We start from the raw sequence: 20149 nt of genomic DNA, 5'->3' as shown, positions 1-20149 counted from the left end.
CCCCAGCCCCGGGCCCGCAGCGCTGGGGGCGTTTCCTGGCGCAGGAGCTCCGCGGATGCGCCGGGGCCGGCGCTCCGCACCCGGGGATGTGCAACAATTATCGGCGGCTAAAATTATCCCGGGAGCACGTGATGTTCCTGGAAGAACGGCGGGGAGAGCGCGAAGGAGGATGCGGAGCACCAAATGTGGATTTCCAGCGGGATGGAGGCAGCCGAGCCCGGCCCCCGGGGCTCCGGAGCCGAACCAGGAGCCGCTCCCGGGGTTTGGGACCGGGCCAAGGCCGGGCTGCCGGTTCTGCCGGGCACCGAGGGGGCTCCAGCACCGCCCGACCCGCGGGCCCACCCTGCGGTGCCCAGGAATTGGGGTGAACAACCCCACGGAGATCCCCGTGGGTGATGGGGATGGGAGCCATGGGCGATGCGGGGTATGAAACAGGGATATTTTTGTTTTTCCTGGTAAAATCCTTAACCTTCCAGGACCTGCAGCTGCCCAGGGATGGTGCTGGGGTGGGCACGGACCCTGCTGTGGTACCCACAGCACCCACACACCCCTGTGAGGGGGACTCGCTGTGCCCGTGGGTGGTACCCACGCCCACCACCCTGCCAGGAACACATCCAGCACCCAGCATCCCGGGAAAGGGAGCACAGCCAGCACCCAGGGGTGGGTGGCGCTCAGCACCCACCGTAGCACGCCGGGGGTGGCACTGGGGACCTGCAGCACCCTGCATGGGAGCACAGCCAGCACCCGGGGCCCTGGGTGAGGGGGGCACAGCCAGCACCCACAGTTCTGAATATGGGGGGCACATCCAGCACCCAGAATCCTGTACAAAGATGACAAATCCAGCACCCACAATCCTGAATGAGGGGGGCTCATCCAGCACCCACAATTCTGAATAAAGGGACCACATCCAGCACCCAGAATCCTGTGCAAGGAAGAGCATTTAGAGCACCCACAATTCTGAATAATGGGGGACATCCAGCACCCAGGATGCTGTACAAGGGTGACAAATCCAGCACCCACAATCCTGAATGAGGGCGGCTCATCCAGCACCCACAATTCTGAATAATGGGGGCACATCCAGCACCCATGATCCTGTGCAAGGAAGAGCATTAAGAGCACCCATAATCCTGTGGAAGGGAGACAAATCCAGCACCACAAGCCTGTGGAAGGGGGCACATCCAGCACCCAAAATTCTGAATAAAGGGGCCACATCCAGCACCCACAACCCTGTACAAGGGTGACAAATCCAGCACCCACCGATCCTGAATGAGGGTGGCTCATCCAGCACCCACAATTCTGAATATGGGGGGCACATCCTGTGCAAGGAAGAGCATTTAGAGCACCCATCATCCTGTGGAAGGGAGACAAATCCAGCACCCACAGCTCTGAATATGGGGGGCACATCCAGCACCGAGGATCCTGTGAAGGGCAGGCACACCCAGCACTCACAATCCTGAATAACGGGGGCACACCCAGCACCCACAATCCTGTGGAAGGGGGACACACCCAGCACCCACAATCCTGAATATGGAGGGCACACCCAGCACCCACAGTCGTGAATAACGGGGGCACACTCAGTCCCCATGATCCCGTGAAAGCTGGGCACACCCTGTCCCCACGATCCTGTGCCAGGTGGGCACACGCAGCCCCTGCCATGCCGGGGTGCGGGGGCAGCTCCCCGGTCCCAGTTCAGCCCCGCCCCGGCTGTCCCAGCCTGGCTCTGTCTCTCGCACCCTCTGCCCGGGAGGCCCCGCGGGCTCTGCCGGGTTCCCGGGCACCTCTGGGACGCTGTGTTTGTTTTTAATGTGCTCGAAATGGAGCCGCCTTCCCTCCCCCCCGACAGAGCTCCAAGCGCACAAACCCAGCACGAGTGAAGCCAGGGCCCCGTCCGGGAGGTGGTGAAAAATAAATCACCTAAAAATATCTCTCCAAGAGGTGATTTAAACCTCCTGGCAGGAGGAAATGGAGATGAGGAACATCTCAGGGCTGGAGAAGCCCCCGGGAGAGCCCAGCCCTGCGAGAAAGCTCAGATCTGCCATGGAGAAACCGGGCCTTGGCAGGAGGGATGGGATGGGATGGGATGGGATGGGATGGGATGGGATGGGATGGGATGGGATGGGATGGGATGGGATGGGATGGGATGGGATGGGATGGGATGGGATGGGATGGGATGGGATGGGATGGGATGGGATGGGATGGGATGGGATGGGATGGGATGGGATGGGATGGGATGGGATGGGATGGGATGAGCGGGGTTTGGAACAAGGCTGAGCTTCCTCCAGCAGGTGGGAGATGCCAGGGGGATGCAGGGGATGCTCGGCCATCCCGGAATGCTCCAGGCTGGGGATGTGCCCTGGCTCGGGCAGCCCCCAGAGCCCGTGGTGCTGAGCCGTGGGCTGCCCCCGGCTGCCCCATCCCGGTGAGGCGAGCCCCGGGCCGGGTGGAGCAGCAGAGCCCGCGGTCCCTTGTCCCGAGCTCGGGAGCAGCCCTGAGTCACCGGCAGAGCCCCTGGAGCAATTAGTGAGTGAGTAATACTTAGAGCTGGGAGAGGGGGGAATAATGACAGCCCTGAGGAGGGCTCGGTGCCGGAAAACTTCTCAATAAGCCCAGTCACACGTTAATTAGGATGTTAATTATTGCTGGGGGGACTTGGAGCTTCCCACTCCCACTCAGAGCCCGGCCCGACCCTGGCTTGGCTTCGGCTCCGTCCTCCCGGAGGCTTTGCTGAGCAAAAATGTGAGAAAACAACGAAGAATGGTGAAAATGCTGAAAATGATGGAAGGAGGGAGGGAAGGGAGGGAAGGGAGGGAGGGAGGGAGGGAGGGAGGGAGGGAGGGAGGGAGGGAGGCAGGAAGGAAGGAAGGAAGGAAGGAAGGAAGGAAGGAAGGAAGGAAGGAAGGAAGGAAGGAAGGAAGGAAGGAAGGAAGGAAGGAAGGAAGGAAGGAAGGAAGGAAGGAAGGAAGGAAGGAAGGAAGGAAGGAAGGAAGGAAGGAAGGAAGGAAGGAAGGAAGGAAGGAAGGAAGGAAGGAAGGAAGGAAGGAAGGAAGGAAGGAAGGAAGGAAGGAAGGAAGGAAGGAAGGAAGGAAGGAAGGAAGGAAGGAAGGAAGGAAGGAAGGAAGGAAGGAAGGAAGGAAGGAAGGAAGGAAGGAAGGAAGGAAGGAAGGAAGGAAGGAAGGAAGGAAGGAAGGAAGGAAGGAAGGAAGGAAGGAAGGAAGGAAGGAAGGAAGGAAGGAAGGAAGGAAGGAAGGAAGGAAGGAAGGAAGGAAGGAAGGAAGGAAGGGTTTGTCACCAGGCAAACCTCAAATGTGGATTTTCCCAGTGGCTGATTTGCAAGGCCAAGGGAAGGGTTGGGTCCCACTGGGTCCAAACTTTCCAAAGAAATCGGGAACTGCACAAACCGTGGGTGTGAAGTCAGTGATCCTCTGGGACCACCTGTGTTTGCACCCAGAGCCCTTGTTGGGGCTGTCTGTGCAACCATCAAGGGCTATGAACTAAAACAATCGGGAGAAAAGAGGAAACACCGGGAAAAAAACACTGAACGAGGTGGAATTGTTGGATATGGATATCTCTGTCCTGAATCTCCCAGAATTAGGTGTTCTGTGGAGCTGCCCCACTCCAAGAGCTCCGGTGGGGCTGGGGAGCTGCGAGCACAGGCTGAGCCTGCAGCTGGGTGATTTTGGGGGTCTGGGGGTGTGCAGGGCTCGGGGGGGCTGCAGCACTGACCGTTCTCCCTGTGCTGGAAGGAAGGCGAGAACTCTTTGGCAGTGATCCTGGCGATCCGCGCTTCCTCCTGCGCTTTCTGCGCCGCCGTCACGGCCGCCTCCGCCTTGGCCCTGGAGTGAGAGGTCCTGCAAGGCAACAGCGGACACCAGGACCTGTTAGGCAGCTCCTGCCCCCCATGGAAAACCCCAAATTCCCCCCCAGACCCCTCCAGAGCCCCCTCTTGAGGGAGGAGCTGCCGGCAGAGCTTGGGGCTGGCTGGGGTAAAGGGGATTTTCCAACACCTTGGGGAGCTGGAATTCAGGAAAATGGGAAAGCCTGGAAATCACCCGGGGAATTGGGAATCAGGAGCAGGAATTGTTCCCCCAGGGTCGCCCATCCCATTTCCCACCCCACCCCAGCAGCCTCTTTGTGCATCTCCCACCAGCCTCCAGGGCTGAATTTAAAACTGGTTTGGCTGTGGTGGTTTTTTTTTTTGATGAGTTTTTTTGGGGGGTTTTTTGGTATTTTTTGTTTGTTTGTTTTTTGTTTGTTTGGGGCTTTTTAAAAATTTTTTGAAATTATTTTTGGGTGGTTTTTTTGGGTTTTTTGTGTGGGTTTTTTGGTTGGGGTTTTTTTTGTTTGGTTGGTTTTTTGGTTTTTTTTTTTTTTGTGTGTGTTTTTGTGGTTGTTTTTGTTTTTGTTTTTAACCAAACCCATTTGCTTTGGGAATGAAAAAAACCCAAATAAAAGAAGAGAACATTTCCACGCCCACCCCCAAGTTTTGCGTAAAATGCTGGATGTAAATAAATGCTGGGAGCAGAGGGAGGAGCGGGGGGCTCGGCTCTGGTGCTGCCCCCACCATCCCTTCACACATTTGGATCAGGGCACTTTTTACCCCTCTGGATCAACAACTGTCCCTGCACTCACCGATGATTCCCCAGAGGCTTTTTTTGGCCAGAATTTCACCCCATCCCTCAGGATTTACAGCTTCTTTCAGAGCATCCTCCGGAGGCTGCTTTGCCCCTTTCTTCCCCTTATCCGAGCTATCCCGGCACTTTCAAAAATTCCTGCTCCCACCCCGGTGCAGGCAGGGTTATTTATAACTCCACTGATTTCTTTTCCCTCCAAAATCAGGCCCTCCATCTCCTTTAATCATTTTTTTTTCCCTTCCTTTCTCTGAATTCCCTCTAATTTCTCGACATCTGCGTGGAGAGGGAGTGCCATTTCTGACAGGCTCCTAAAAATGGAAAACAGGGCCAGGAATGTGCCTGCCTTGCTGGGAAGCATCTCTGGGGCTGGGGAACGGGGTGTGAGCGTGGCTGTGCTGTCACCTGTGCCCCTCTCCTGGCACCCCTCGAGTCTCTGTGCTCCAATAAACGCTTTGTTCCCATTGGAACAGCCCTGGAAGTGAATCTGAGCAGTTTTCCAGAGTTACTGGAGGTGGTGGAGGGGCTCTGGTGATGCTGGTGCAGGTCCTGAGGGTTCTCCATGATTGATGCACCCCAAAATTTGGTTTCTGTGGGGTTTTACCCGCCTGGAGTCCTCTCCCTGCTCAGCTCTCAGCCCATTCCCTGTCAGCTTTCCCAGCCCTGCTGTTCCAGGAGGAGCAGGGATGCCCCAAGGAGGAGCTGGGGGAGAGGTACAGGCTGCTGCTCCCTTTTTTTATGGAATCATGGAATGGTTTGGGTTGGAAAATACCTCAAAACCCAGCTCATCCCAACCCCAGCTTCACTAGTCCGGGTTATTCCAGCCCAGCCTTGGACACTCCCAGGGATCCAGGGGCAGCCGCAGCTTCTCTGTGCCAGGGCCTGCCCACCCTCACAGATATTGGGAATTTCTTCCCAATATCCCACCTAAATCCACCCTTTTCCAGTTTATATCCATTCCCCTTGCCCTGTCCCTCCATGCCCTGTCAAATTCCCTCTCCAGGTCTCTTCTCAGCCACATTTTTGGCCCCAGCTGGTCCGTGGGGAAGGCTGGAGCATCAAAGGACTAAACCACTGGAGGCACCAGGAGGTTAAAATTCAGATTTTGCCTCTCTGAGCTCCTTAAACCTCCTCTGGCCACTTCCAGGGTAGCTTCTCAGGGATGTGGATTTGGAGATCCTCCATCCATTTATCCCTGTGCCACTCCCCGGCTTGGGAGCTGCCCCGGGCTGGGGCTGTCCCAACACAAACACAAAATCCTACAAAACCCGAATTTATTCCAATCCAACCCCAAAACTTCGACAGTTCTTAAAAAAATCCCAAAATCCCTCCAAAAAACAATTCCAAAATTAACTCACTACACTTAACTAATATTAAACAAAATTTTAAGCAAAATAAAAACTTAATTCTTCAGATAGTTCACTCTTAACTACAACTATGAAATACAACAAAAATAATCACAACCCTCAATATGAAACCAAATCACACCATAATATCAAAAAACTTAAATAAATAATAAGCACCAAGCTGTGCCCAGTGCCCACCCTGAGCCCTCAGTGCCACCTCCAGGAGTTCCTGGGACACCTCCAGGGATGGGCACTCCAAACCTCCCTGGGCAGTTCCCATCCCTGAGCTCCCTTTCCATGGGGAAATTCCTGCTGCTGTCCAACCGAAATGGATTCAAATCAGCATCCCTGGATGCATGTCCATCCCTGGAAAACTCACTGCAGAGACTTCGGGATCTGCTCATCCCCACGGACTCCCAGGAGGTGCAGGGAATACAAGAAACCAAACCTTGGGGCTTTGGCTCAGGAAAGGTTAAAAAATCAATCACATCAGGGAAGCCACCAATGATCCAAAACACCCTCGGGGAGGGATGGGATGCTCTGGATTCCCGGAGCAGATGGGACAGGCTGGATCCCCTGGAGCTCGTGGTTAATTGTTTGTGGAGCTCCCCGAGACGCTGGGAGGAGGGAAAAGCAGAACTGTGGAGATCCATACGTTGCATAATAAAATCCATAAGTATTCCCAGATAAATGCCAGTAATCCAGTTAGTGCTCTCATGACTTTGTCACATCCTAAATTTACCAGCTGTCTCCTTTCTCCACGCCTGCTGCTCGTGGCGTGCGCTAAATCTTAATTCCCACTTAATTGCCTGGAGTTTATTTCCCTGGAAAAGTGGTTTTTTATTTTTTTCCTCCCTGACACATGGACAGGGCCTGATCTCATCACTCTGCTCCTCCTTCCCGAAGTGCTGCCATCAATTTTTTTTGCAGGATGGAGATGCCAAAGTGGAGATGGTGGTGAAAGTAAGGCTGGGGCTTTCCCGATAAAACAGAATTATGGGATGGTTTGGGTTGGAGGGGACCTTAAAGATCATCCTGTTCCTGTGGGCTCATGATGGGATGGAGGGAAGAGTGATGCAAGAGGAGCTGTTTAATTCCTCCCACCTCTGAGCATCCCCAGCCTCCTCCTCCAGCTGGGATGGATCCAGGAACCCGGGAGAGAGGAGGGCGTCCCTGCCCGTGGCAGGGGGGGAATGGGATGGGCTTTAAGGTCCTTCCAACCAAACCATTCCACGATTCCAGGATTTTAATGCACTTCCCTATCCAAGCTGAGCTGGGGGAGGGTGTTTAGGCAAAGGTTGGGATTGGGAAGAGCCAGAGGGGGGAAGGCTGGGAAGGTTTGTGGGTTTCGAGCCCCTGTTTTGGGTCTCAGGGCAGAGAATCTCTGCTGGGATATTTCATTTATTATTTTTTTTGCCAAGCTGACTCACTCTTCTCAGAGGATGAGCGGGCAAGTGGTCAAACTGGCAGGGGGAGCTGGCAGGAGGCAGGGAAAAATCCCAACCAACCAATTCCCGGGAATCTTTGCAGATCTGTGATTTGGCCAGAGCTGAGAGGGGAAGGGACAATACCTGGGCCTCTTCCTAATGCCAAGTTCATCAGCTCCAGCTAATCTATAACAAGCTGGAATCAAGTGATTTGCAAGGAAGAACCTGGCTTTTTAGGAATTCCATCAGTGACTCCGGGCTGGCTGGGAGTGAGCAAGGGGAGGATCCAAAGGTTCTGCTGCAAACCCAGGGCTGGGGGCTGGTTCAGCCAAAAAGGGGTGAACTCCCAGAAAATCCTCAGGGATTCGGGAAGGAAGGAAGCAAAATTCACACAGGTGAGGCTTGAGAGGTGTTTTGGTTCCAGGAATGCTTTGGCAGGAGAACAAGTGGGACAAAGTGCTTTAAAATTAGGCTGGAAATTAGAGCAAGTTTACAGCAGCCCAGAAAGGTTCCCGAGCTGTGAATGTGACACCTGGAATTGCCAGGATGGCACCTGGGCCAGGAGAAGCCTGGATCACTGGGGAGTCCTTCTCCATCCATTGTCTGAATCCATCCAGGGAGGGGATTTGCTGCCCTTATTCCTATTTTTCCAGAGTTTTTGTAGAGAAAATACATTCCAATAAAAACCAGGCAGCAGACACTGAGCAAACTCACACTCGGTGTCAAAGGGGGCTCTGTGCTGAGCACAGGGAGAAATCCACATTAGTGGGAATTTTAATATCCAATAATCCCAATTTGGATTGGGATTATTGGGTATTAAAAAGCATCCTATGGGTAAGATTTCTGGGAAGGAAGGTCTGCTTCCCAAAATTCACATGGCAGCTCTGGCTGTTCTTTTCCAAGCAAACTTCTTACTTCCCTGACACCCCCTGAACCCAAAGCCTGAGGGAAATAAAAAATTCCTGTATTATTGCTGGGATCCAGTGCAGGGATGGAGATGCTCAGCCCTTCTCCACCCCACACCCGGAGCCCTCCCATTATCCCAAATCCACCAGGAGGCTGCAACAATCCCAAACCCTTCCCACCCCATAAAAAGAGGAGTGCCCCGTGGCCCTATTTTCATGGAAAACCTGGGAATTGGCACATTTCCCCCAGGCTTCACTGGGAGTGGTGAGGATGGAGTTAAGCTGGCAGTGAGCTCATCCCTAATGAGCAGCCTCAAGTTTTCCTGAGGGGCCAGGTTGGCTCCATCTGATCCACTTTGTCTCCAGGTCAATACTTCATCAGGCAGCTTTGGGGCTGGTTTTTGTTTTATTTTTTTTTTTTTTTCCCCTCTTGTAATGCATCTTTATCTTCCTATAGGCGGGAATGTTTTCTCTCCCTCCATTACAGAGCTTCATGTATTTTTCAAATGGCAAAACTCAATTAAAACCCACGCCGGCTGCAAGGAGATACTTCAGGAAAAATTCAGAGAGAGCATTTGCAGAGCGTCTAAGATTCGCTCACGCCGGGGTCAGGAAAGCCTCGGGATGTGCCTCATCCTGGATGGATGCAGGAGAAAAAGGAGATTTTCAGTGCAGCCTCCCCATGTGGAAAATGAGGCTGGGAAGGGATGGCTGGGTGAGGTGAGGAAAAGCAGATTTCCAGCCCAGCCTCCCCAGCAGGAATCTCCTGGCTGTGCGGGCTCCACCGGGAATGTTTTCCTGTCCCTCGGGCAGCAGGACCTGCCCAAGGAACACAAAGGACCCCGGGTGATGGGCCCCGGAGCCCTGGGGAGGATGCTATGGGATATCCCCTTCCAAGGATATGGGATATCCTCTCCCAAGGATATGGGGTATCCTCTCCCAAGGATGGGATATCCCCTCCCAAGGGTATGAGATATCCTCTCCCAAGAATATGGGGTATCCCCTCTGAAGGATATGGGATATCCTCTCGCAAGTATATGGGATATCCTCTCCCAAGGATATGGGATATCCTCTCCCAAAGATATGGGATATGGCATATCCCCTCCCAGGGATATGGAATATCCTCTCCCAAGAATATGGGATATCCTCTCCCAAGGATATGGAATATCCTCTCCCAAGAATATGGGATATCCTCTCCCAAGGATATGGAATATCCTCTCCCAAGGATATGGAATATCCTCTCCCAAGAATATGGGATATCCTCTCCCAAGGGTATGGGATATGGGGTATCCTGTCCCAAGGGTATGGGATATGGGGTATCCTGTCCCAAGGGTATGGGATATGGGGTATCCTGTCCCAAGGATATGGGATATTCCCACCCAAGGATATGGGGTATCCTCTCCCAAGGATATGGGGTATCCTGTCCCAAGGGTATGGGATATGGGATATCCCCTCCCAAGGGTATGGGATATGGGATATCCTGTCCCAAGGGTATGGGATATGGGATATCCTGTCCCAAGGGTATGGGATATGGGGTATCCTGTCCCAAGGATATGGGATATTCCCACCCAAGGATATGGGGTGTCCTCTCCCAAGGATATGGGGTATCCTCTCCCAAGGATATGGGATATGGGATATCCCCTCCCAGGGATACGGGATCGCTCCGGGACGGGGCAGGAGAGGCGCTCCCAGCTCCAGCTCCAGCTCCCTGCCAGCGAGGGCTCGATGGCTGCAACAACCCCGGGAGGCTCTGCCTTGCTCCGGGCAGCCGGGAGGGGAGGCTTGGCTGGGCTTCGTGCTCTCCTAGATGGGACAAATTGGGACTGAATTATTAATAACCACTGCAGACTGTCTGGTTCCCACCTCTGCGGGAGCCTCTCTGATTTAGGGCACAGCTGCAGTGCCCATCCTGCTTCCCTTTCCCTTCCAGGGGCACCGCATCCCGCATCCAGCGCTCTCCAGAGGCCCGGGATCAGCAGAGCCCGGAGCCAGGCTCTGTCTAGACGCGGCCCCGAGGGAATGCGGGGATGGCAGCAATTAACAACCTGTTTGTTATTTTCCCTATTCCCGATAAAAGCCGCTCCTAATTCCAGCCTGGCTCTCGCTGTCCCTGCACCAGGCTGCCGGGAGTGATTTGTGCAGGCAGCAGCCCCGCGCTGCTCCTCGGGGGTGCGATATTAGCCTCACCAATTAACTGTCTGCGGATAAATTCCCATTTACCTGCTCGGCGCGGGCATCTTTCCCAGCCTGCTCCCATCCCTCTCTGTTTCCCCCATCGCTGGAATTCTTAATTAAGGGGGAAAAAGCTGCTGGATGTGACCTCTGACATGACGTAATGCGGCCCCCAAGGTTTGCCCTGCCCTCGCAGCCAGACATGGAGCAGGTGCTGTGCATAGCAAAGAGAGAGCCGGGCTGGCCAGCTCCAGATGGAGATTTTGGGATGGATCAGCCCTGCCTGGGCTCTGAGCAGGAGCAGGGAAGCTCCTGGCAGCGGGAGGAAAGGTTGGGAAAGGCTGGGATGGCAGGGGGTGGATGGGATGGTGATGGTACACTCCAAAAAAATGGCTCTGGAAGTCATACTTCAAGAGAATTGAGGAAAAATAAACACTCAGACCCTTTAATCCTGGGAGGAAAAAAAAAATCCCCTCAATGTGTTTGTTGCTGCCCAAGAAAGCAAATCACAGAGAAACACGGAAAATGTTGTGGTCAAAAGGCCAAATCCGAGTTTCCCTGTAGTTTTACAGTGGGAAATGTCATTTTAAGGGAGGAAATAATTCCCAAGGCAGCTGGGACATGGAATGCTTCAGGTCTCCCAAATTCATGGAGACGGGGCTGGAGCCCGTTCCAGTTTAGCTCATTGCTCCAGGCACCTGAGCCAGAGCCTTCCCTGCCTTTGTGTTTTTGGAGTTACAAATGGGCAGTGAACTCACCGAGAAATCTTTTGCCATTTTACACTGAAATTCTGGTTTTTAATTCCTAATAAGGGGGGGAAATAAAAGTATCCCAGGCTGTGTCCCTGTGTCCTGTGCCTCACCTTGGAGTGACCAAAAGGAGTTTTGCTGGAGAGCTGAATTCACAACATGGAAAGGTGCAAAGTCTCGGTGACTCGGGGGACAGGGATGGGCCATGTCCCCAAAATTCTGGGAGGAACAGCTCAACCACATCCCTGAGCTGGGTCACTCCCAGGGGAGAAAGGTGAGGGCATCAAACACCAGGATGGTCTCCAGCTCACCTCATTCCCACCATCCCAAAAAGGATTTCTTTATTTTATCCCTGTTTATCTAAACAAAAACCTGCCCAGAAAATCCAGCTCCATCCACTTTTAAAGGCTGTGCCAGGTGGGGCTGGCGCCCAGAGGCACCGGGACACTCCCAGCATCTCCCTGGCCATGGAATAAGCAGGGCCAGGCAGATTCCTGCATTTCCTCCCAGTGCCTTCCCTTCCTTTTAACTCCGTGCCCCCAGCAAGGGCAGAGCTGATGGGCTTTGAGGGGAGATGTGCCCTGGGTGTTATTTACGGCTGGCAGAAAATCAACATCTGGAGAGGGAGCGTCCTCCCTGGCCATCTGTCACTTGGAGCAGAGCTCTGCAGGAGGCAGGTGAGTGAGAACACCGGGATCTGCCTCGGGAAGGGGTGGCTGTGAGGCCACTGTCCCACCTGAGGCTTGGCCACTCTCCAGAGACCACTTTCCCCTCAAGTTCTGGGATTCCTGCTGCCTTCAGCCTCACCACGATGGACCTGGTGATGATTGGGAAGTTTTCTCTGCTCTCAGGGACATCCAGCCCCAAAGTGGTTGGACACAGCCACGTTGGGACACGGCAGCATCATCTCCATCCCCCACTATCACTATCCCCTCCCAGTCCCAACTCTGCCCACCAGCAACCCCCAGGAACGATGAGAAAATCCAAACAATGAGTGTTTTGTGCAATTTCTCGTCATTTTAAGCCCTGCCTGGGACACAAATCACCCAATCCCCCTCACTCGCCCAGCCCTGGTGCATTCAGGCAGGAGGGAGGGGGGCTGGAGGTGCCTCCAGGGCTCTGTCACCCCTTTGTGGGGCAAGTGGTGGCCCCAGCCCTACGACTGCAGGGAGAAAAATAATAAACCCTCCCCATTGCCACAGCAACAAGCATCTCCTGCCAGCCTCAAACTCCAGAGCCCGCCCAGGACGAGCCCCTTCCCTCATCCCAGCTGCCTGCTCGGGATTTTGAGCCCCAAAATCAGCTGAACCCCCAAAATTCCCGCTTTTCCTGAGGCTTCAAGAGCCGTCCCTGAGCTGCCGGGTCCCTGCTGTCCCTCTGTCCCCAGCGTCCCGCGGGATGCCCTGGATGGGCTCTGCCCCTCTGCCCGTGCCCAAACCCCGCCGTGCCCGGGCCAGGGACAGCTCTGGCTCCGAGCTGCCCCCGAGGCACAGCCCGGGAACATTTCCACTCGAGCGGCACAACGGGGGAAGGGACTGCGAGCCCGGCCCTGCCGGGAGAGGATCTGGGCTTTTAATGATTCCTGTTTCACCTCCGTGCTGCGGGGGTGAGAGACGGGGCCGGCAGGGACACGGGCTCGGCCCCATCCCCGCTGCTCTCACCGGCAGCCGGAGCGCTCCGGGCCCTGGGAAGGGGCTCCATCCCCTGGGAAGGGGCTCCATCCCCTGGGAAGGGGCTCCATCCCCTGGGAAGGGGCTCCATCCCCTGGGAAAGGGCTCCATCCCCTGGGAAAGGCCTCCATCCCCCGGGAAAGGGCTCCATCCCCCGGGAAAGGGCTCCATCCTCTGGGAAAGGCCTCCATCCCCCGGGAAAGGGCTCCATCCCCCGGGAAAGGGCTCCATCCCCCGGGAAAGGGCTCCATCCCCCGGGAAAGGGCTCCATCCCCGGCTCCCACCGCTGCCACCGCTGCCCTGCAGGGCTCATCCCCAGCCTGAAGGGCTGGGAGGATTTTCCACCTGCCACAGCTCCCTGAAGGCCCTCAGGCATCTCCTGATGCTGTTTGGGGACCAGCTCCCTCCTGCCAGCCGGGACAGTCCTGCTGGGAGCCCACAGACCTTTTCCATAGGGAAAGGAGCAGTCCTTTTCCATAAGGGAATATGATCCCCAGGAACTCCACCGAGGGACACTTCGTGGCAGGGTGTCCCCTGCCCCAGCCTGAGGAAATCCAGCAGCCTCCCAAACCCATCCCGTGACCCCAGAGGTGACACACAGGGACGGGATGGGGCGGGTTGGGGATGTGGTGGCAGCGAGGCTCTGCTGCCCACCGTGGAAAAAGGGAGGTGGAGATGGGCTAAAACTGAAAAGTGGGTGCTGGGCTGGGCACCAGACGTGGCCAGGGTGTGGTTTCAGGGTGCTCATCACCCTGGAGAATTGGGACTTTCTTAGTCACAACTTCAAAGGGATAATCGGTCGGATCCATGGGTTAAATCCCCCTGGGATTTCCACGGGGGAAATTTGCTTAGCAGGGTCTACAGCCAAATCCTTTAATTTCCTGGATTAGGAAGTCAGGACAGCTTGTCGTTTGTCCTGTAGGGAGGAGGTGACAGAAACCGCATTGCTCGGGGCTTTTCAAACCAACTGCAGGAGCATGGAGAGCCTGGAATACCCCAGCCCATTCCCTGTGCTCCCCCCAGCACCCCAGACTCGAGGAGAAGGAAAACCAGCAAGGAAAACTCTCAATAATTTGGCTCAGCTCTGTGTTTCCCTCTTGGTTGTGCTCCTGATATTGATTTTGCCTCTCCCTGGGGAGGAAATGTTTTGGGGAGGGACAAAGATGGAGTGTGGGGGATGTTGCTGAAGGGAAGAGGGTGGGAGCAACCAGGAAACCCAAAAGGGGAGAAGAAAAAAGCACAGAGACCTTTCTCATGAGAAAGCAGCAGAGAGACCCCAACCCTTCCCCTTGGTTCTTCTCCACCTCAAACTTTGGGATGCAGCACCCCAGGGGCACGGCTGGGGGGGCTGGGCAGGGGGGACACGGCAGGGAGGGGCTGCCAGAGCTCCCCCCCGGGCCCGGCTGTGGCACTGGGCACCCCAAAGGCCTCCCCGCACCCCTGGGAGGGTGAGGATGAGGATGGAGAGGGCGGAGGCTGCCAGGGGAGGGATCTCTCCTTCCCCGCCCAAAATCCCCGCGAGAAGCAGCGCTGCAGTTTCTGCTCGTTGAGCAGGAAAAGCAGCAGAAGGGAAAAGCAGGGGCTGGGTTTGTGCTGCTGGTTTTGTTTTTCCCACCCCGTGTGATGAAGGGCTGCTCCACCCAAAAGCAACAGGAAAGCTTCATCACTTGGTGCTGGGCGGGCAGGGGGGTCCAGGGGGGTCTGCCGGGGCTCCGGGGGCTGGAATGGTCCCGCTGCCCTCCCGGGAAGGGCTGGAATGGTCCCGCTGCCCTCCCGGGAAGGGCTGGATTAAAATCCGGACGGATGATCCGCGCTGCGATGGGCTGCGGTGCCAGGGAGGAGGAGGAGGAGGAGAAAGGGGAAAATGAGGAGGAGGAGGAGGAGGAGAAAGAGGTGAAGGAAGAGGAGGAGAAGGAAGAGGACGAAGAGGAGAAAGAGGAGAAGGAAGAGGAGGAAGAAGAGGAGGAAGAGGAGAAAGAGGAGAAGGAGGAGGAGGAGAAGGAAGAGGAGAAAGAATAGAAGGAAGAGGAGGAAGAGGAGGAAGAGGAGGAAGAGGAGAAGGAGGAGGAGGAAGAGGCAGCTTCCCCTTTCCCCCGCGCTGCCCTCGCCTCCTGCCCAGCGCTCCGGGACAGCCCCTTTCCCTGGAAGCGGTGCCTGCCAGCAGTGAATCACCTCCCGTGTCCCCGCCTCGCTGCCAGCCAGTGCCATCCCTCCCTGTCCCGTCCATCTGTCCCCGCACCGGTGACCGCAGCTGGCACCGCGCCCCCATCCCGGCCCTGCCCCGGGGCAGCCCAAATCCCCTCTCCTGCTCCATTCTCCGGCAAAACCCTCCCTCCAGCCGGGCTGTGCTGCGGGCCTGTCGCGACACACAGCTCGAGGGTTTGGGAGATTGGGAGATCTTTCCTGGTGAGAACGAGGAGCGGGACAGAGCCGGCAGGGATAGCAGAGAATCCCAGGGGCTGGGAATCGCTGCTCCTCCTGTGCCGGGTCAGCACAGCCCGGCAGAGCTGGGAATGGCTTTGGGAATGTTTGTCACACACCCGGGCCGTGGATACGGCATGTTTGGGGTCGTATTTAGCTCACTGGGGAGGGAAAGGGGCAGGAATGGCCAAGCTGGGGTCAGTGATGGGAGGGCAACAAAAACCAAAACCCCACTGAGCTTCTCTGCCAGGGGATTCAAATGACCCTGCTGAGGCTTTCCCAGCTGGATTACCCAGCAAAGCTTCATTCCCCAAAAGTCACCTCGCTGTGCAGCCTGTCCCATGGAGGGGTGGCTGTCGGGGACACACCGAGCCATGAGCAAGCCCAGAGGCTGCTCCTGACTTTTGACACGGCCACAAAAGGGCTTAAGGCTGCAAATCCTGTCTGAGCAGGAAGATATCAACGTGGCATGGCAGGAGCACGTAAACAGTGACGGTGCCCACACCACACCCTGCAGGACAGGCAGGGAGGGAGGGATGGATGGAACAATCCGGGATGGCTGAGCCTGGGGTGGCCTGGATGGGAGTGGGAATGTGGCTGATGTGTCCCTGTCATCCTGGCTGATGGGGACACACCACCAGCAGGAATAACAGGGGATCTGGATCTTATCCCCTGACCCTGTCAGCATGGGCAGGAGCAGGGAGGGTGGCTGGGAGGTGGCAGGGAAGGAGGGAATGCTCAGTTCCATCAGCAGCAGAGCCTGCTGGAGGCTGCCAGCCCAGGCCTTGCTCCTCCTGGATTGCACAGGGAAGGTTTGGGGAAGAGAGGGCTGGGGGGAACAAGGAAAAGGTGCTGTGGAGAGAATCACCTCCTGCCCCAGCTGCTCTCAGCCTTTGAGTCACATCCATGAATCCATGAATCCATGAATCCATGAATCCATGAATCCATGAATCCATGAATCCATGAATCCATCCATGAATCCATCCATGAATCCATGAATCCATGAATCCATGAATCAATGAATCAATGAATCCATGAATCCTTGAATCCATGAATCCATCCATCATCCATCCATCCATCCATCCATCCATGAATCCATCCATCCATCCATCCATCCATCCATCCATCCATCCATCCATCCATCCATCCATCCATCCATCCATCCATCCATCCCTCCATCCATCCATCTATTCCTCCATCCATCCATCCATCCATCCATCCATCCATCCATCCATCCATCCATCCATCCATCCATCCATCCATCCATCCATCCCCTCTGTTTCCCTCCTTGCCTCTTTGGATCCCTCAAGGACAGGACGGAAAGGCCAGGAAGGGACGGAGGGAGCAGGTTCACCCCCCACGAGCCCCACTGGGTTCCAGGTGATGCCCTCAGTGACCCCATCAGTGGTCAGAGGGACAGACGGACACCAGAGTTACCAGAGGGACAACTGGGCTTGGATCCACCTCTGAGCTAGGCTTGGGCAAGCCCAAGGTTGGTGTGAGCTCCACGTGGCACCAACCTGCAGGTGCCCACCACGAGCTGCTTTCCTCCAGCCACTCCCACAACAAAAGCTCTCAGCCCACCACTCTCAGCCCACCACTCCCGGGCTGAGGTGACTCCTGCCAATCCCGAGCTCCAGCTGGCGGGCAGGGCCTCAGCAGGGAACAGCAGCCCTGCTCCAAAGGGCCCTAAGCAGGGGAATCCTCCCTGGGCTCCAGGTGTCCCAGAGAGGGGCTGGGGGCAGACCCTGCCCCATCCAGGCATCAGCTCAGCCCCATCCCTGCAGCCAGTTCAGCTCTGACCCATCCTGCCTTGGTTTGTCCCTGCTGGCCTGACCCAAGGAGGGGACACAGAACCCTTTGGGGGCCCTTAACCCCCACCCCTCCTCCTCCTCCTCCTCCTCCTCCTTCTCTCTCTCCATCGGCAGCAGGAGGCAGATTAGGGTCAGCATCCAGCCCCTCCAGGCACCCAAAAAGCAGCAGCAACCCGAAATTAAAGGCAGCCCAGACAATGGCAGAGCTGCAAGCTCAGGCCGGGCAGAGCATTAAGCAGCAGCATTCCCGGGGAGCGCCGGTGGGGACATTACCGGGGCTGGGGACAGCCAGTGGGGACATTACCGGGGCTGGGGACAGCCGGTGGGGACATTACCGGGGCTGGGGAGAGCCGGTGGGGACATTACTGGGGCTGGGGACAGCCGGTGGGGACATTACCGGGGCTGGGGACAGCCGGTGGGGACATTACCGCCACTCGCAGAGCACGGCTGCAGCAGTTTTGCTTTTCTCTGGGTTTTGCCCAGGCTGCCTTTCCATTTTTCTCAAGAAAATTCCTGTTTGGCTCTGAGAACCTGCTGCACTTTGCTGCTCAGCTCTGGGGGTTTTTCCTGCCTGCCGATGCTTCGCCCTCGCTGCTGCATCCTGAGGGAGCATCCAAACATTCCCCTTCTCCCCTCCTCACGGCCAGGGTGCCTTTGTTTGCTTCCTTTTCCTATTTCCCTCCAGTTTCCCGTTCTGGAGTGGAATGACACTGTGCTAATTTGCAGCCCAGCTCCTCCTGAGACTGTGGAGCTTTAATTATATTTTTCTCCTGGTTGGTGCAAGGCTCGGCTATAATTATGCCAGGAAGAGCATTAGTTAGGACTGACCTGGGAGCAGCATTCCCTCTGGGAGCCTGGCTGCTCCCAGGAATTCTTATTTAAGGTGCTGGACAGCAGATCCCCCATGCAGCTTGTGCTGGAGAGGAGGAGGAGGAGGAGGAGGTTTGCCATGTGCCACCCGTCCCTGTAACTCATCCCTGACACCAGTGAAGGTCCCTCCTCCCATCACCAGCCCAGCCACTTGAATTTTGGAAGCAGGAGGAAACTCTGGAGAGATGTAGGGTGTGTCTGCTTTGCTTTAGAACCCCCACCATCCACCCTGGAGGGCTGGAGTCAGGGCTGGAGTCAGGGCTGGAGTCAGGGCTGGAGTCAGCCCTGCTCTGCCCCGACATTCCCTGTGTGTCCATCCTCCCCAGCACGTGGCTGTGCCAAAATCCAGGGGCTGGGAGCAGCTCCCTGGCCCACCTTGGCTGCCCGGATATTTTATTTTAGTGGATGACATCGCACCAGCGCCTACAGATAATTTGCCTGAGGTATCAATTAGCGCTAATGAGATGGGACCTGGAGTGTCCAGCACATCCTTCACCCTTCCAGGGTGGCAGCAGGACGAGTGCTGGCTCTGGGCTGATTGGAGAGGGAGTGGAGATCTCCCAGAGCACTCAGAGAACACCCTGAACATTCCTTTTAAACAGGCTGGAAAAGAGCTCCCTCCTTGTCTCCCTCTGAAAACTGCTCATGGAATCATGGAAAGATTTGGGTTGGAAGGGACCTTAAAGTTCATCCTGTTCCACCCCTGCCACGGGCAGGGACAGCTTCCCTGTCCCAGGGTGCTCCAAACTTTCTCCTGGCCTTGAGCACTTCCAGGGATGGGCCAGCTGCTCCTGAGAGGATTCCTCAGCCCTCATTCCCATCCCTTCTGCCCCTTCACTTCACCTGAACAATTCCAGTGAATTCCCAGAGCGAATCCTGAGCTCTCCCATTCCAATCACAGCAAAGAGAATTTAGGAGAATCTCCTCTCGACCCTAAAAGAAATCCCCTAAACGTGCAGACACCACTGTGCTCTACTCACACTCCGACAACTTTAGGAAAGCAATTTCCTTGTCTCCAGCACACTGTGTTTTTAGCCTACTTTCCTCAGGAAACGGGGCTCACTCCTGTGATTGTGCTGTTTATATATCTATATGCCATCACTCCCACACTAATAACTTTTGAACGTGTTGGCCAATTCCAACCAAATCTGACAGAGCGGCAGAGTTTTCAAAAATACTGAATTCTTACAAATTTAATGAAAGCCGTGGGTGGGCACATATATATATTTTTTTTTCCTTTCCCCCACCAAGGGAAAGGCTGCAGAGTGAACTCGGTATGATCAGACAGAAAAGAATACACACACACATACACATGCACAGCCATGGCAGGTGCTGGGAATTTGGAGTTTATGTTGGCTTTAGAGGGGGGATATTCCACCCCTGAGCCCCCAAACCTTGGGGATGAGCTCCAGGATTCTCCCCCAGCTCTGTTTTGTGGCATTTGGACGATGCAGTTTGGTGTGGGCACTGCAGGGGAGGGTTCCTTCATTAGGAAGCTTTAAAATTAATCGGACTAAGATGAATAAGAAAGCTTTTCCAGCTGGATCTCAGCATGTAAAACCTCGCTCTGCTCTGGTTCTGCAGGCTCAGGGACTCTGCCAAACCCTCGCGAGGGGGGAGAGCTCGAGCTGAGGGATTGGAGGTTTCAGACAAAGCGGTTTAAGGTAAAAGAGCAGAGATTTACATGGGATATTGGGAAGGAATCCTTCCCTGGACCCACCTAATCCCATCCAGCTCTCCACCCTGCACTCCTCACCCTCCCTGCTGCTCTCCCTGTGCAGGGCAGGGAGGTGTTCACACCTGGAATTCCTGATTTGATGTCTTCCCTTCTCTCCCATAATTAGAGGTGAAATATTACATGCCAAGAGCTCATTAAGCATCTCTCCCAATCCCACTCTCATGGTGTCCCAGGATCATCACCCCTTGGGACAGAGGATGCTCAGGTTCTCAGCCCCAGCATCCCACAGCACACCAGAGCCCCACATTTCCAGGATCCACCCCACACCACACCAGAGCTCCACATTTCCAGGGTTCCAGCCTTTCCAGGCATTCCCATCCATCCCCAGATCACAGGGAAAGATCTGCTCTTCCCACTCCTCTGCAGCCTGCTTCCTACCTGGCATTCTAGTGGGATTTAAATTTTTTTT

General features: G+C 55.5%; 1 protein-coding gene across 1 annotated transcript in view; it reads right to left on the bottom strand.

Annotated features, from left to right (window-relative positions):
- Nucleotides 1–20149, bottom strand: part of JPH3 (junctophilin 3) — a 52950-nt gene that overhangs the window by 15589 nt on the left and 17212 nt on the right. The window contains exon 3 of the mRNA XM_063410709.1: nucleotides 3724–3848. Coding sequence (XP_063266779.1) covers nucleotides 3724–3848 — 125 coding nt within the window. The remainder of the gene's footprint in view (nucleotides 1–3723; nucleotides 3849–20149) is intronic.

Source organism: Prinia subflava, chromosome 13 (genome assembly GCF_021018805.1).
Source record: "Prinia subflava isolate CZ2003 ecotype Zambia chromosome 13, Cam_Psub_1.2, whole genome shotgun sequence".
NCBI classification, from domain to species: Eukaryota; Metazoa; Chordata; class Aves; order Passeriformes; family Cisticolidae; genus Prinia; species Prinia subflava.
Note: the sequence above shows the minus strand (reverse complement) of the source record. Positions and strands in the feature narration are given on the sequence as shown.